The 18262-nt window shown below is 43.6% G+C and overlaps 2 protein-coding genes across 7 annotated transcripts in view; both read left to right on the top strand.

The window, feature by feature from the left end:
- Positions 1-560: 560 nt before the first annotated feature.
- On the top strand, positions 561-10073 carry Ttv (exostosin glycosyltransferase 1 ttv). 4 transcript variants are annotated; one of them, XM_076425386.1, is made up of 9 exons: positions 561-1474; positions 2912-3974; positions 4051-4252; positions 4327-4446; positions 4638-4868; positions 4942-5208; positions 5295-5545; positions 5869-5998; positions 9852-10073. In XM_076425386.1, the coding sequence occupies exons 2-9, from the start codon at positions 3091-3093 to the stop codon at positions 9921-9923; spliced, it is 2157 nt and encodes a 718-aa protein (XP_076281501.1). In that variant the 5' UTR covers positions 561-1474; positions 2912-3090; the 3' UTR covers positions 9924-10073. The 4 variants fall into 4 exon arrangements, with proteins under 4 accessions (XP_076281501.1, XP_076281499.1, XP_076281503.1 ...); XM_076425384.1 differs by lacking the exon at positions 561-1474 and adding an exon at positions 1580-2487; XM_076425387.1 differs by lacking the exon at positions 561-1474 and adding an exon at positions 2494-2637.
- Positions 10074-10252: 179 nt separating this feature from the next.
- Positions 10253-18262, top strand: part of Cda5 (Chitin deacetylase-like 5) — a 91719-nt gene continuing 83709 nt past the window's right edge. For all 3 annotated transcript variants that reach the window (XM_076425383.1, XM_076425381.1, XM_076425382.1), the window contains exon 1: positions 10253-10759. In XM_076425383.1, the coding sequence (XP_076281498.1) occupies positions 10708-10759 (52 nt within the window). In that variant the 5' untranslated portion in view covers positions 10253-10707. The remainder of the gene's footprint in view (positions 10760-18262) is intronic.

Below are 18262 nucleotides of genomic sequence, written 5' to 3'. Positions count from 1 at the left end.
AAAAGAAAATAGTTATACCTGAAATAAAAGCAGAAACGATAGTGACGAAAACGTAACTATTTCCGCGTTTCTATTGTTGTTTCTGATTTTTTGAATGCATTAAAAATGATCTTTTTCTTACAGGTTGTTCGTATCGAATATCAAACCTGGAACCAAGCTCCAAGACTTAAAGGCAGCTATACCTGGAAGTGTCTCTGGTAAATTGTTGAGCGCTACTTCAAAGAAATCCAGGTATCCCCTGTTTTACATCTATATTATAACAAAAGATTTATTTACAAGAACAGTATACGACTTTTTAATTACATGTTCAGGTGCGCGATGATTAAAATGGAAAGTGCTCAGATAGCAGCAGAATACTTGAGAAAGCTTAGACCACGACCGATCTTGGGAGGAAAGAAATTGAGATTTAATCCTGACACTAGAAAAAGAGTAAAGATAAGACGTGGTCCTCTAAAGATTTATGATGGAGAAACTGAAATAACAGATGTATTTAGTAACATAAAATCCAACAACAATGCTCTAGATCATATTGTACTCGAGAAGGAAGTGTAAATGACACATATATATATCTTATTAAATGATAAATATATATATTAGATTTTATAGATTACACAACTAGATGTTGGAAAATTCTGTATGTAAATAGTCTATTTTTACTCCATAAATACCGTGACATTAATGACAGATTGTGTCAACTTGTTAGTAAGTTTCTAAGCTATAATGAGGCATATGATTGCTAAAGAATACATTATACTTTTTATGAACGCTGTAACCTATTCATAGAACGTTTCTGCCACCTCTTTGATGCATTACTGAAAAAAATTTTATAATACGTTACCATAAATAATGTATACACGAGCGATTCGTCTATTGCAAAAAATTAAATAGATTCGACATTCAAGCATTATTATGCTTGGGCACGATTCGTTCCCGATTAACGAACATAATGCTATTGTAACTATTTTAAACGTTGTAGTTTGGTGGAACTGTCTTTGGTTACATAAAGAAGAGAATTACAGAAATGGGTTGAACATGATTGACAAATTAACTGATCCTTTCCGGTTAACAGGTGGTAAACGTATGCAATCGTTTTTCTTAAAGATTGCGCAATTTCTAGTCGACTGCAAATCTACATAGAAAAACGCTTCTCGTAGAAAGCGCAGCATGGATATTCGCAGAAAAACGGTCATGAGATCAGCGATCAAGGTGAAGTCGCCGCGTTTTTATAATAGCGAGATAATATTTACAGCGTAAACAGCACATCATCAATTTGCTGTAACGAGCGAATCAGTATCAATCAGTATGAAGAACGTTCTCGTGGAAGAAGGTGCTTTGAACAGCAGAGACATATCAGGAATTTTCTCAGTTTTAAAATCGAAACAAAACCTGTGTCTTTTATTTATTACAAATTTTGTATTCCTGCAAAAAAATTGTTGAATAAAAATCTCAGGTTCACGAAAGAAGAGGATACAAAGTGAGTGTATTCGCTGCAAAGCACATTTCGTTTGATAGACGCGTTGAAAGTTGAAAGGTTCAGTTTGATAAAGACATCATCGAAGAAAAGGCGATAACACGCTCGATATAGAACCAATATCGCGTAAGGCTCGTGGTAAGCTACGCGGCTTCCTTTTAGAGTATTGATTTGCAATAAAAAAAATGTGTGTGCTTTTAATAAATTTAATCGAAGCGGGAGAAACGGCTCGGAAGCTTTATCGGTCGACCGCTAGGTAGCAGAATAACCTTGATCGGTAGTTTTGTTTAGATTTGCAGAAGTGTGTGGGCGCACACACGACGGTGGCTCATGCAGGGAGTCTGTGTCGTCGCACGTCGCACAGACACAAAAGCGCACGAAACGTCCCTCGAGAGTCGAGAGGTTGGCATGAAGTAACCAATAAGCGATTTGGTAGTCTAATCGTTCCAACGTCATTGCATAACTCGCGTTGCTTTTTAAACCAATTATTTAATGCGCTGCGTGCAATGATTTTGCACTTGGAGGCGTTTACCGATCGATGTCACGCGCGTGTGGTCACGCCGACTGAAAATGCGTATGGGCGTAATAACGCCGGCGAGTTCTGCGAATCCGATGTACGTCAGAACTAACCTAAACGGAAAAAGTTGGTTCGCTGTGCGGTGTTCCGATCGGGAAAAAATATTGTCCTGAACAAGTATGAGCCATCGTTCGTCCCCGTCTCATCGAACTTTAACTTCGAGTTCGACATGTCCGATGTTGTTTGCTCCGTTGTGCAACGTCCGAGATAAGTCGCGTATAGGTTAACTTCCCTCGACAGGCGTCCATCGACCGTTTACAATCTGTCATTTAGGTTTTGACATGTTGTAAGTCCTAATGTAACATGTAACCGTATCGATAGAAATATAGAAGTCAACCTCCTCGTGGATGTGTTACGTCTTTTGTCATGTGTTTTATAATGATCGAACCGCTTGAAACGTTCCTGTTCATTGGCAATATCGAGTCAGCCAAATTCGAAGGTAACTGAACACTTTCGAAATTTATCTGGCCTCTTATCGTTATTATTTCTGTGATTCGGTTATCGTACAGTTAATAAAGAAATTATAGTGACATTGAGTGATTCAACGGGATGTTAGCGCGATAATCGCGTGGATATTGGTGGTTATCAGGTGAAACATTATAAGAGTCAACTTTTACAAATAATTCAATTCATACTTTGCATTGAAATTACTTTTATTTTTTGAAAACGCATTGAAATTACTTTTATTTTTTGAAAACGCATTGAAATTACTTTTATTTTTTGAGAACCAGCATGCAAGGAAGGTAAAGTCCAAAGTTTACTAGACATATACTTTGCACTGTTTTGCCCTCCAACCACAAAAAGTTGCTCTCCTAATTTGTTAATCTGATGGATACTGAAACTTGATGTTTATTTTGTTTCAGCAATTTTTAGGAATGAAATCAATTCCATTTGGGAGTAAGTTTTGATTTCTCCGTCTCTGAAAGCGAACAACCAGGAAATTCTTAACGATGCATTTACGATCGAATGCATGCCCTGTAAACGCATGAGAAATAATGTGTAGCGTTGGTATATATTTGTGTATAACCTGATTGCATAGAAAATGCAAGCCAAGAAGCGCTATTTATTATTATTCGTAACATGCGCGTTTCTTGGTTACTGTTACTTCGGCGGATACCGGTTAAAAAGCGAAAAGCTGACAGGCAGATCTCAGTTGCCTTACGAGCGATTGCCTTCATATTTAAGTATAAACGAGGAGTACTACGACAAGGATTTAAGGACATCAAATGGATATTCTCTTATGTCGCAACGCACCAAACAATGTCGTATGGAGACTTGCTTCGACTACACCAGATGCAAGAATGGTTTCACCGTGTACGTGTATCCGATCGAGGATGTGATAAGCCCGCTATACCAAAAAATTTTAAACGTTATCACGGAATCGAGATACTACACGTCAGACCCGACTAGAGCATGTATATTTGTGTTAGCTCTGGATACATTGGACAGAGACCCGTTATCGACGGAATTTGTACACAATCTTCCTGCGAAATTGTTGCGTTTACCTTACTGGAACAACGGCAGAAATCATTTGATATTTAATTTATATTCTGGGACATGGCCCGACTACGCGGAGGATTCTCTGACCTTCGATCTAGGTTTTGCCATGCTCGCAAAAGCCAGTATGTCCATCTTCAGGCACAGACCGAACTTCGACGTGTCGATACCGTTGTTTGGCAAACAACATCCGGAACGCGGCGGTGAGCCGGGTCAAGCACCGGAGAACAACTTTCCAAATAACAAGAAATACGTCGCGGCTTTCAAGGGAAAAAGATACGTGCACGGTATAGGGTCCGAGACCAGAAACACTCTCTATCATTTGCACAACGGCAAGGACTTGGTATTTGTCACGACCTGCCGACACGGCAAAGCATGGAGAGAATTCCAAGACGAACATTGTCAACAGGATAATCAGGAATACGATATGTTAGTACGAACCTTTTCTAGATTCACATTTATTGTACTTGTTGGAAAAACCTGATTGCATTGTTCGCCTTGTTAGGTACGATTATGAAATATTGTTGATGAACGCTACCTTTTGCCTGGTACCACGAGGAAGGAGACTCGGTAGTTTTCGTTTTTTAGAAGCTTTAAGGGCTGGGTGCATTCCAGTTATTCTAAGCAATGGCTGGGCGCTTCCTTTTCACGAACGCATTGATTGGACGCAAGCCGCTATATTTTCTGACGAAAGACTGCTACTTCAAGTAAGCGAAATACATATATTATACGATTATAAAAAGAAACGGACAAGTGGCATTTTCTGTTTTTATATTTCCAGATTCCAGATATAGTGCGATCTGTGTCCAATGTACAGATACTTAAATTACGGCAGCAGACACAATTCCTTTGGGAGAGATACTTCTCATCGATAGAAAAAATTGTATTTACCGTGTTCGAGGTGATTAACTCTTTTGGTATTCATGTCGAGCAGCTTAACAACAATTGAGCGCATGGTGCTATCAGAATTGAATAAACATCAAAGCGGAGAACGCTTCAAGTGTTTTATTTAATTGGGTCAATTGAGATGATTAAACGTTCGCCGATACTTGCATGTAGGTCGTCGAGTTATCAGCCAATTATCTTTTTCAGAACATACGGGAACGTTTGCCATGGGAAGGTACTCGAGAGAAACTCGTTTGGAATACTAGTCCTGGCGCATTAGCGATATTACCGCAATTTGCCGACAGTCAGCAGGAACTTCCGTTTTCGAAGAGCAATCCGGGTAACACTTTTACTGCCATCATTTACTCGCAGTTAGGGTCTACTGCCGTACTTTATCGTCTGCTTAAAAGCGTCGCGAAAAGCAAATACCTAGATAGGGTGAGTAACATAAGCAGAATTTCATTGAATCGTCTCGCTTCGGTCATTTGAATTATTTGGTATCTCGTTTTAGATTATATTAATGTGGAATTCGGATATTCCGCTACCGAGGAGGCCGCGTTGGCAAGGGATCAAAGCGACGATACACATCGTCACGGTCGACGGTATATCCCAACGTTTCTATCCTCATCCGTTAATCAAAACTAGTGCTATATTATCGCTAGACGAAGATGCCACACTCAACACTGACGAAATTGATTTTGCATTTACGGTTTGGAAATCGTTTCCCGATCGAATCGTCGGCTACCCAGCCAGATCGCATTACTGGGACGACTCAAAGGTAACGAAAGCTCTAAAGACATCGGTCGCTATCATTTGTTACCGCTGTGCAGCACCTATGTACTTTATCTTTTCCCCCTTTGGTAGCGGTCGTGGGGCTACACAAGCAAGTGGACGAACGATTATAGTATAATACTAACTGGTGCCGCTTTTTACCATCGTTATTACAATACGTTGTACACCGAATTGCTGAGCTCGACGCTTCACAAGACTGTCGAGCAGTCGCAGAACTGCGAGGACATACTTATGAATTTTTTAGTAAGTCACGTCACTCGGAGACCACCGATCAAAGTGACGCAACGGAAATTGTATAAAGATACTACAGTGGCTGGAATTAGGTATGTTGTTTCTGTTCATTTCCTAGCTGTTTCACGCATAGCCTATCGGCAGTTATTTCACTCCTTGCACTCGGAAGATTATCTCGAGTCTATTGAAATTATTGTTTCAAATATATTCGTCAACGTCAATACGTTGATCGTTCACAACAAAACTAAATACGAAAACACTTGAAACGTGACTGGGTAGAATTTTTAATCGCATAAAAAAACTGAATGAACGTAAAATCTGTGAAGAATTGAGCATGGAGAGTTATTTTGCTTGGTTATGGCAGTGAACGCTTTCGAATTAAGGATTGGAGGATTATCAGTATTGTGATTTTCAGATCTCCCTGGAACGATCCAGATCATTTTATACAACGGCAGACGTGCATGAATACGTTCGTGGCCGTTTTCGGCTACATGCCGTTGTTACGATCCAATATGAGGCTCGACCCTGTTCTGTTTAAAGACTCTGTAAGCAACTTGCGCAAGAAGTATAGGCAAATTGAATTAGTTAGTAATTAGAATTATACAAGATATTTTATCAGTTACGCAGTTATCCACCCTCGAGAACGAGGACGATTGTCTCGAGCATTTCGACATGATAGCGGCTCAATGATTGCTGTTAGAGCGGAGCACTCGCTCGCTCGCTCGCTCGCTCGCCTGCGCGCTAACGCGGGTAGCTAATTCCAAATGTATAGGGAACACTTTGGCAGCGTTGTAAGGTTTAGAGAGTTGTCGGGCAGCGAATCAAGATGGTCTTTCATTCGCATAGAATGGCGACGTCCCGGCGCTTTTACGTATTCGCAAATGAATTTTGTACAAAATATTGATAGGATACCTTACGATATTGTTCGAATTCGAATCAGGCGCGCGATGTTTGGTCGCGTGATCGCCGTGTTCAATTGATGTACATACGAATCGTTCCATAGTTATTAAATAAAAAAAAAGAAGAGCATAACGAGCAAAGTATAAAAACGAACAAATAAACAAAAAATGTTGTCCGAGTTGTTCGAGCGTGTTTTTGGAAAAACCGGTCTTTTGAAGCTATTCAAAAATTCCACCGGACGCTTACTTTGTCTCTGTCGTTGAAACGGATATTTTGTACAAGTCTCAGGGACAGAGATACCAGTTCGCGCGAAAAACGAAAGAAAAATCGATGAAGCTCGGCTCGCTATCCTGTACTATCGTCTGAGAGCTTTCGAGGATCGTTTCTTTATACTTTCCACGTCGACTTTTACACTCTCTTGATTACGCTGATTGTACAGTTTGAAATATTTCGTAGCATAAGACACGCATACCCGGTTACTAACGCTACCCCTGCCAGAAAATATTCGATCGCAGTCATGAATTGTTATTCGTCGACGGAATTATTTGCGCGCACGCTGACGCTTTACTCGCAGGCGCGGCGGAGGGCTTTCCAATTAATTGTTTGATAACAATTCAATTCGAGAACCAAGAAAAATTCCATACAATTTATAATATTTCCAAAATATTATAAATCAAAATATCACAAAATATCGACCGGCTTCCGCTAGGGAAAGTATTAGCCGCGAAAAATAGTGCACGTAACAATTCACTGTCTATCGCTAAGGGAATTATAAAGAGAGTAGCATGACTAAACGTTAGAACCATTTTTAATGCTTCTCACCCTGTACCTTATGAAATTGTTTTAATTATAATATATTTTATTATATATAACGAGTTTTATCATTGTATTTATCTTTATCGTTAACGAGAATGTTTTCCACGTTAAATTTATGAATGGTTATAACGACGAAAGGTTGGTCTACTCGATCGAATGCTTTTTGCGAGGGGTAGTATCGCTTTACCTATCGACGACTAATTAACGCATTCGTACCGGATGACGCACGTATATGCGCTTTTAGATCCTTCAAACTTCTGTCTTATAATTCATTGTTCGATTTATCTAGAGATATGTTATAATAGACGTTCCAAAAGTTGCAGTAGTTTCTTTAAAGTGACTTTGTGAAGCGTTTAGGAACTGTGTCTGACCCGGTGCGAGTGTGTTAATGCTCTGTTGAAAATCAACGATCGAGTGCCAAGGATTGCTCAGTGTATTTTTCTGTGGCAGCAAGTCGTTCGGGGAAATATAGTTGACCCGTTTGTTTGAGTCGTTGAGAATCTAAACGATAGTCTTCCGGTAGGTAAAGTGGTATTATTGGACGCGCGAGTTTTGGAAAGAGCGAAAAAGAGGTTCGTCTGGTTTGCGGTAAACGCGGGTCCACTCGTCGCAGATGTCTCGTTTGTTTCTCCGACGTGCGTGCGTCGTGCCATGCGTAGTTTCGCCATGTATTCGGGGCACATACTATTCGTAAGTTGTAATCATGTACGTAGAAGGTATTCCAAGGTTTTACGTATCGCTGCACTCGACGCGGTTCCGTTCGCGTTGATCTTGTTCTGTTCGCTCTCTCTCTCTCTCTCGCGTTCCGTTCCGTTGGAACGCGCGTGCACCGCGATCGATCTTGTAGATTTCGTCGGTTCCGTTTCGCATTTTAACGAGCTCTCGGGAGACCTTTAAGAGGAAGTCAGAAATTACTTGTGACAATATCGCAAGTACGTCTAGTCGTTCACGTTCATTTACATTGGTACGGCCGAAGGGAAAGCAAATGATTCGCCTAGGTAAACTCGATGCATCGTACGTTTGTGTTCCCCGCAACCAAACAGCACGGTGATGTACATATATATACGCGTGTATGTGATACGTTCGTAATTATCATGTGATATATTCGTAATCATCGGAGAAAGGATTCAAAAGGACTTTGTAATTTCGTCAACGGCATTTTCGGCGGCCCGCGCGAGCCGCGTTTTTATCGACTGTACGAAAAGAAGGTCGGCTTACGTTTTCTCTGTTAGATTACAACTCTGATCTTCCAAATCATTACCGTTATATTATCCACACGATCTTAACCCTTTGCGATCCGAAGTGTTTTTTCTGTTTTATTTCAGAACTTGCTTTATCATCAATGCAGTTATATTCATGTAGAACAGCTGAGAAATACTACAATTGTTATTATAAATGATTAACGATGAATCTATCGTAAATCAGTGAAGTAACTATATTGGTGCAAAAGTTAGGACCGGAAAGGGTTAATGCAAACTTGGTAGCTGTAGCTCACGCTTGGAAAAACTCTGTTGCTCACCTGTACGAATACTCGTAGACGACCGAAACGGTTTCTGTGTTGAAATCGCGGTTCCGGCGCGGCCGACTTTCTTTCCGCACACCCAATAATATAATCGATGTTACGTGAAATCTTCTATTTTTTATCGTACCCCCGATTTCGTATCATGTCCGAAGGGTCAGCAGGAACGAAGAATCGCTCTCTTTTTCAATCGAATGTTTTACCCCCGCTGGAACGCGAGGGGTCATGTATATAATTATTTTTTCACTGTCCACCGTGCGATATTTTTTATTCACGACCAGCGAACATCGATACGGAACGCAACGCAACGCAGCGCGCTTGCCTCTCTTTTTTCCTGCGTATTCTTCGCCACCACGAATTTAATTAGGTACGGGACTGTGCAAAACCGAAGAACGCTTCTCCTCCGAACAAAGGTATTACGCGCGCGAAAGAAGAGAAAGAGAAGGGTACCAAATCGTACGACTCAAGGGGTTGGGCCATCTCGCGTTCGATCCGTGCAATCTCCTGCGATCTTTTCCTATGAAAGAACAATAAAGAGAACTTGGCGTATGGCTTTTATCGTTAAACTTTACAGATTATTTACGTTCTCTCGTCTTTTTACAAAATGTCTGTACCTCGAGGCTATCATAACGAAGGCAATATTCAAAATTTTTCGGAGAAAAAGGATTGCAAAGGATTGCCGTGAATTTAACATGCTCGGGGTGATTTGGCTCCCTGATTCGAACAGAATGGTATTTTAAACGTTAAGCATAGACAGTTGGATATTACTTAACGAATCTATGGTTTTTCATTCGTTCGAAGCTGATCGTCGATGTATAATCATGTTGCGTCAGACTAACGTGTATTTGAACAAATATTGATGATTTTATATGGCCGAAGAAACAAAAAAAAAATAAAGTTTTTATACAAACCTGGGACATAATCCGTTTGTGTGACGAAGGCATTCAACCATATTTTCCGATTCGCCGTGTAGTAAACAGGACGACCCTGCAGCACCGCATACGTAGAACGTCTACTTTACGAAACGTCGTGGCTCGTTTGAACGCGGAGTACAGCTGTTAGGAGACTCTTGAAGGGAATAGGTTGGGCATAATTCAGCGTATTTTACGAGGCTTTTATCATAGACGACGACAACTAACCCTTCGGATGTGTTTGGTTCGCAGAGGCAGAGGGGGAGCGGGGGCTTTCCTCCGGTTAGTGCGAGGCGAGGTGAGGCAAAGAGAGGCGAGGCGTAAGCCGAGAACGGTTTCAGGGTTACCGATACGAGAAACGGGAAACTGGAAAAAGTTTGATCGAAGGAAGGCGGATTTGGTCGGTGGAAGGCGAGCGGATCGGTGCACACGATTGCTACCACCACCATCGGTAACAAGAACCACCACCATTAGGCAGCCGGGACCACCACCACCGTTCGGTGATCGGGGAACGCGAGAATGGTGGTGGCCGCGAGGTATACCGAGCCAACACTCCCTTCTTCTTTGTTGCTGGTTTGCTAGAAAGGTGACTATGCCAAGAAGACAGGAGGTATTGAGCACGCCTTGCGTATACCCAGTCACCTTTCTCTCTTCGTGACCGTAGCATATGTTTTGCGACGTCGATGGAGCTCTCGCGGCTTTGAACGGCGCTAACATCCGAGGCTGCTGCTGCTGCTACTCTGTCTAACCGTCCTTCCCCGTTCTGACGCTGCTTTTCTCGTTGGATTTTCCCCGAATTCGCCGGCGAGCTGATCCCGAAGAGAAGGCGTGAACAGGAGGCCGCGAACAGGAGAGTCCGTCGTCAGTGTTCGCTGGGCCGGGATCGGGCTCGGTAGCAAAGCTCAATCGAGGAACAACAAACGAAGGGTTCGTCGGTTCCGTTGGTTCACGCTTATGCGTATGTGCGCCGCGCGCCCTTCACCCTGCTGCCCTTCAACCGTCGACGACTAGACCAGAGCCGGCACCTTCGATCGGAACATTTTCATCGTCGCATCGGTACAACAAGACCCGTCGAGTCGGTGCGATTCTAGCCAGAAGAGGAACAATCATGATCATCGTGAACAGCTTTTTGCTCCTGCTGGCGGTCACGTCCAGAGTGGGTGAGTGCTCTCAATATTTTTCTCCCCACCTGTTTCTCTTCGTTCTTTACGTTCGTACACTCTGCTGCCTACATGGAAACTTTCGTTTGCACCGCGAGCGATCGCCGCTCTCAAACGAGTTCTCAAAATCGCTGTATATACTTCGCCGCCGCCGTTGCGTCACCGAATGCATAAGCGTGACATTTTCACCGACTCGTTTTTCCCTTTTCATGCACGCCGCGCGGCCTCGATTGTCCGCAGTACGTTTCGCGCGCAAACCGCTCGGCACAACGGCGTTTTCGCTTTGTCCGGTTTTCGATGTCCGAACGGGACCGATTACCCAACCGTGCAATGTCCTTTTTCGACTCAGCCCGCGATCCCTTTAGTATTCATCTTTGATCAACGCCGCCGGTACTCGTTTGTCCACCGGACAAAAAGAGTCTAACTGCAGCGCGAATACACACTGGAAAGTAACTCGCTACGTTTTCTTGCGAGCAACTCGCAGAAGTATGTACACTTGTTCGCGGACTGTATGCGTTTATGACAAAAACGACTTGGTGCAATTTAAAACATATCATTAAAAGAGTTTAAGACTTCCGAGATATTATCTTCAGCTTATTCAGATTGTTCAGGGAAAAAAGGAAGGTCTGTGTCGTTGCTGTTTCTTGTGATCGATACAACTATCCCGAGTGTTCACACGTGTCACGAGAGTCGCGCACGCAAAAACTGTCACAAGTTATTCCATGTTATGTTCGTTAAGTGCACCGCCACGACGCGAAATCGAAATTACGCGATCAGGGAGGGTCGTCTTTGAATCGCTCGAGTCGTTCGAAGGTCGAAGAGGAAAATCGATCGCAGCGGTGAACGGCGTGTTTAAATGTCTCGAATAATTCGCGGATTGCGTAACGTCGCGCGCGCCTGATATTTTACACGCCTCTTTGCGCGAACCTTGGAAAGAAATGGCGCGGTGGCGCGAGTAGGGTCTAAAAACTGTTCGAAGAAGCGATTTGCACTCCGGTGAAGGAATAGCGGGCGAATTAGCATAAGCGATTAGCCGCGGCGCATTCCGCGGCGCTCTCGTACAAAACGATGCTCGTTATCCGGATCGGAGATTGCGCAAGCAGAAGTCGTCGAAACAGTGATTTTGTCACTGAACTCGGGATCGGAGTCGCTGACTCGCCGGTTAATTCGCTGGCCTGCTAGTTCACATTAGCCGCTGAAATGTCAGTTTACGTAACGCGTCGGGTCGTTGGATAACTGGTACACGCGGAAACCAAGCAAATCGCCTGTGGTCCCCGAGGGTGTGCCCCAAGGGTGCGCGGCGGGCCCCTCGTTTTTTCTCTTTCTCTCGACACAGCACGGCGCGGTTCTCTTCTCGGTGGGCCCCAAATACGGTGACATGCTCTAAAACGCTTCCTCGAACGGCCGGATCGGCTTAATTCGCTTGGAACCGCTTTCGGAAAAATCCGCTGCTCGTTAGCGGCTCTTATCGAGAGGCGTCGGGAATACTTGATATCGCTTTGAATAGAGCCCCCGGTCCGTTTAAGGGAATTTCGCTCGCCTCACCGTCGCGATATTTAACAATCCGCTGGGACAAAGCTGACACAATGAAGCAACGTCAATTCCCCATTTGCTTTACAGCGAGCATAAAGCTTTTCAGAATCGGTAATTATGTACAAGGTGTTTCCGATCTGGCGGTAGAGAAAGAAGCAAATCGAAAGTGTAGAATCAAACTTCAAACAAGACTCTTCTTCCGAGAAAATCGGCTTTGAAAATTCACAGTCAGACAGTAAGTAGAATAGGCCGGTCATGATCAGACGCGCCTCATGATCGGAATCTTGAAATGCGATTCTCCCGAAAACGAAACCTCGGGTAAGCAAATTCGATTCCACTCTACCTGCCGACTATGCACTCTTCTTCCGATTGTACCGCCAATGTATAAAATACGGAAAGAAAGTCACCATAGAAATTCTAGAAGTATTAATACGTTGAACGCCATTGCTATTGAATTTATCAAGATGAGAACTTGATTTAATCCACTAAATAACAATTGTTCGTAATGGAACCGACTAAAAGTTCTGTCTTATTCCACGTCCCTTGATTCCCCAAGGAAGGGCTGTCAATTGATCGAGCTGCCTCGATTAGACGACGCGCGGCTACCGTAGCATGATTTCGCAAAACCTCTCGTTTCGCATGCGAGAACCACCCACCGTGTTGCTCGGTTGCGACAGATCCTCCCCGTCGTGCATCGATTCGATCCTCGAGAGCAGAATGGTCGATGGAAACCGCCCGCGATCCCGCGAGCAAATCGACAGGGAACTGTTTTCGAAATTGCTCATCCTCGCGCTAATTGAACGTGCGCGCGCGGCCGAAGGTCTTCGAGTTCTCTGGGAGGGACCTTGAACGGATAGAGATGGTCTCAAAGCAGCGTTCGTCTTTATTACGCGGTGGAATGCGTGTATCGTCGGTTGCCTCGCGGATTAAATATAAAATGCAAGGAACGTTACGCGAGGCAATGCGAAAAACAGACTCGAGATGCGTAAAGACAGATAACTTGCCCCGTGGAACGAGCGTTCGCGGAAGATTAGCCGGACCAAGATGCAGCGGATAGAGGGAACTGCAACGAGTAGATGTGCTCTTTTGCGAACGCGGATGATAGTGTATATATATATATACATTCAACATTGTTACGAGAACGGTACGCGTTACGAATAAGGAGAGGATAAAACGGACGTGGGATCCTCGTTTGGCGAGATCGCGAATGCGAAGGACGATCGAGCACGCTGTTAAAGGGCTGTCCCGTTGATCGTTCGACGAACAAGCGATCCTCGACGCGGATTCCCAGCCGGAAAATCGAGGCACCGACGCGACTCGTACTACGTGAAAAATAGGACCGGTTCCGAGAGATTTCCTCGAGCCGCGCCCTGCGCCACCCAAATGTAATCTCGGTAATATTTCCAGCCGAGAGTCCTTGACGCCGCTCGCGGACCGCGGTCTGGATCGGGGGCGGATAAATTACGGGGCGTAAACCGCGTCCCGGCCGTAAATTAACTCGATAGCGGCGCGCGGACCGTGATACGAAGGATCGCCTACGCGCCAATTCGCCTAGGATTCGCAGATCCGCAGGATCTACCAGCTCGATCAGGACAACGCACCGTCCCGCGTTCCTCAATCGTTTCAGACCCACGGGCCTCTGCCAAAAATCCAGTTGGAAATTGCCGAGAGGCGCCACGCTTCTTTTGTTTCCCGTCGATAAATGTTAAAGCTGCGTGTCCATCTGAGAGTAAAATTAGCGGAGAACCGCACGAAAAACTCTTGGAGAGCGAACAGTAAGTTGAAACTCGCAAATGGACATGTTAAATTTTTCCCTCGGCGAGCAACTATCTTTGTCTCTTCTGGTTAGTTATCTCTGCCATGATATATGTACATATATTCACATATGTGAATACGACGTAGAAGTCAGAGAATCCTCAATTTAAAGATTTTCCAATTTTTATTAAAAAAACAATTAATCAATTATAGAAAAAATTAGACTCCAGGAGTAGTGTTATTGTTTGTACAGCATACACATTAGTTAGATCCAACCGGAAGCACTGTCCATGGTTCAGTCCAGCATTTTCTCCTTCTCGGTTTCTGTCTCCTTATTAAGTATATTGCAACGCTTGCAGCAAACTTTGGCGCATCCATTTTGTTCACAAGTATTCTGATAGCTAGACTGCGTATCTTTATGCATTTGTGGTTTTTGAAAATTTTCAAAAAAAAGGGTAGAATATAAAATTCGACAGAATTTCGTACAATTTTTATTTACTTCAGATCTGCAGAGGTTTCTACCACTGGAAATAAAATTCTATCTCACTCCACTTTCTTAAAATTCGTCTGCAAAAATTGAAAATTGCTACATAGCTACATGCATGAAATTCAAATGGCTAGATATCTGAGAGGACTTTCCGAGAACGTCATTCTCCGAGAGAAAAATATTTCTGAAGTACTCCCAAATGCACGCGCAAGTTGAGAGTACTCTGGAGAGCAACTATATCGACAGAAACTCTGAAATGGAAACGTACCTTAGACATCGTGACGACGCTTTCTCAGTTCATAATCGATGCTGTAAATGATATACACAGCATGCAAATTTCCATGGAATATATTTGAATCCAATGTCCCAAGTATCAAGTTGAAAGAGCAGACTGTGAAATAGTCAACGTAGTGCAAGAGAATCCTGTGTTGCCCGCCGCATTCCCTACGGTACACGTATTCAAATTCATCCGGGATTTATGTATGTCGGAGGCTTGTCGCGTGCAAGGCATCCGATCGATTTCAATACCCGTTGCGCGGCCACGTGGCCCGCTCACAATCAGCTGTTCTCACGGATAACGTCTTCGTCATACGCGCTTCCACCACCTCGGTGAAAAAAATATACTGCGACCACTATCGAAGGTCGGATTCCTTTGGCACCCGCGCATTCTACCGCATCGTGCTCGTCTCGAAGGCGAAGAGAATGGTGGCGGTGTCTGTGCAACACGTAATCCCTCCCATCTCGTTGCAATAACAACATTCGATTAAACGGTGTATGAGCGTTATGAGGCGTAATCGTCTCGGCTCCGGGCATTCGCAGGAAGTGTTGGGCCCGGTTAGATCTCGCGGAGGAATGGTTTGCTGCGTTTGCGGCACAGCGTGCCGCGGCGAGTCGTGGCTCGCTCGATCGTTTCTAAACGCAACCGTTTATTTCCCAACCCGTTGTATAATTTAATATCGTTCTGCCTATCAAAGGCTCTCGCCAGCGAAATCGCGGAACGTGGACGGCCGGGCGGATGTGCACGTTCCCCCGTGACCCGATGGGAACGGATTGCTGATCCTATCCGCAGCCCCGAACGATTTCGCAAAAGGACGCTGCACCGTTGCTGTGCCTTGTTGCATCGGCCTTGTTACCCAAATGTATTACAATGCTGTTTACATTCCCTCTTCTTTGTCCGCCCGTCTCTCTTTCCCTTTCTCTGTCTCTCTCGGCTCGTTCCGCTTTCGATACGAACCGTGGATCGAACCCGACACGAGTGTTGCTCGATCTACATACGGCGCGATCGGTTCGCCTCTTATCGTCTTCCGTGTGCCCCGCAAGTACAGGGCGCAACAAAAGCCCCGGTCTTGCAAATCGTTATATATTATACTTGACTATTTTTATATTTTGAGGATTATACATTCCAAATTCGTACACCCGACTCTTCGAAATTCTGTTCTGCGAGATTCCGTCATGGAAGAGCAAGCCGACCGCGAGGATTTCGTAAAAATTCGTCTCACTATCAGGCGGCCAGGTTTCGAGCGAAAGTGAAATCAACTTGGCTGATCGGTCCAATTATCTGGTATAAAAGCTGTCTCCTCGGCAGCCCGACGAAACCCTGCTTGGAAATGAATTGTTACTGTTGCGGGCAAGTTTCTCGACCGGACACGATCTCGTCCGTGATTTCAACACTCTGGGTCTAGTTTGACCCAGTGTATCGAAATCGTCGTTCAATTACTCGGTTTTTGACGGATTCGTTGAATGAACAGCTAGGAAAAGCAGGATGGAGAGTGGGAATGGGAGAGGGAGAAAATGGATGGGGAAGGATGAAAGTGTGAGAGTGAAGGAATTAGAAAGACGAAAGGATGAAAATAAAGAAAAGAATTGTAAAGGGAACGGGATCGCTTTGTATCCCTTAAGGGAACAAATATATACATACATACATTAAATGAACAGCTGCTATATATGCATGTCGAAAAATGAATTACTTCAGCAGATACTTTTACTTAAATATTGTAAAGGGTACAGGGTGGTCAAATCTTGTTCGCAGGGCGCAGTAAAAGCCAGACATCCCTGTTTCACGTATCCACATTTTAATTCGTGATACACTTTCGAATTTTTTAATTATTAAAGTAGATACAAAAATTAATTCGATAACCGCTCCCATTAAAAAAATGGAATCAACTGAACCTCTAGTGCAGTGGTTCTTAACCATTTTGAAGTCAGGGAACACTTGTGATTATACGGAAAATTTGCGGAACGGCCAAAATTAATGATCCAAAAAACAAACAGAAACATCCCCGGTAGAAATAAATATATTATTAGACACTTGCTAAAAGCTCGCGGAACGCCCGTTAACAACCAGTGCTCTAGTGTATTAGAGAAGGTAGATAAGTAAATATCAATGTTTTAAAAATTATACGAATAGATATGAGGATGCATTAATAAACGTGTATTTAAATATACACGTTCAAAACCGCAGTGCCTAGTAAAAACAAAAACCAATTTGTAGACACTACCCGCGTGGAAATACGATCCCCGGCAGAATTGGACGCGACTCCAGTCGTTATCCTGCCCTTGGCATGCAATTATCATTGGAAACGAACGCTGTCTCACCCTCCGCGCTAAAAGTCGCGGTAACGCTCGCGTTATGTACACAAATGCGCGCGAAGAACGATCATTGCGGACGACTTAGCGCACGCCGATCACTGTTATTTGCCGGGCCGAATACGGTCGGACTGTTGGTCGATCGAGCCCTCGAGCCTTTTAAAAATGATAGTCGGTTCGCCGCGCGTATTATTACCGCTCTTTCTCGAGAAGAAAGATCGCGTCTTATTGTGCCGACCGTTTTACGAGGCGAACGCAGACAAGCATTACCACGTCGCTCGTAATAGGCAACGAACCGCGTTAATCCCATCCGGTGGTCTCGCGCGCGAAATGCTCCTGCAAATTCTAGGCTTCGCACGCCTAAACAAACATTGTTACTACGTGGTGCTCTCCTAACATCCTAGAAAAGCAGTCTCGTTCCTCTCCTTCCAACGATTATTCGATACAGTTCTTCGACATCTACGAAGAAGATGCCTTAATCCTTTTTGAAATTGTAAAGTTTTTTTTTATGGGAATTTATTGAATATATATTTTGACTCTAGTATATATTATGGTAAAAATCGCACAAAATATAAATAAAAATCTAGTTATTTTTATAACACTATACACATCAGTCACTTTTGATGATCGGTAGGTTCAGTGTTAATAGTTGTAAAATAAAAAATATGAAACCGGTCATTTGAACGACAGTTGTAATTCAATTAATATAATCAAGTTATATTAAATACGGTGATTAACCGCTTGCCCTACAATATCGTGACAGACTCGTGCTGAAGATTCTGAACAGAGTCTAATAAATACGTATGTTATTAATTTCCTTTAAACCGAGATGAAATTCTATTTCGGTTTCGTTAATGTATAATTATCGGAGAACATGTAGGCATATAACAGATATAAATTTTCTCCTGTTTCAGGGAATTACGAACTACAAAGAAAGTTCTAATCACTAAAACCTTAAAATAAATCGTAGGTCAAGGGGTTAATAAGAACGTCATGTCATCGCGACACTCGTTTCGATGTTCTTAGCAACCGAGCTCGGTCTCGACACCTTTCTAAGTCGTTTCTCCCCGAGTCTCGAGCGTATTGTGTTCCTCTGCGTTCAAACTCGATGTCAGCGATTTGATTTCAATCGCCTCGATCGA

This window comes from Lasioglossum baleicum, chromosome 6 (assembly GCF_051020765.1).
Source record: "Lasioglossum baleicum chromosome 6, iyLasBale1, whole genome shotgun sequence".
Lineage (NCBI taxonomy): Eukaryota > Metazoa > Arthropoda > Insecta > Hymenoptera > Halictidae > Lasioglossum > Lasioglossum baleicum.
This window is presented reverse-complemented; position numbering and strand designations above follow the sequence as displayed.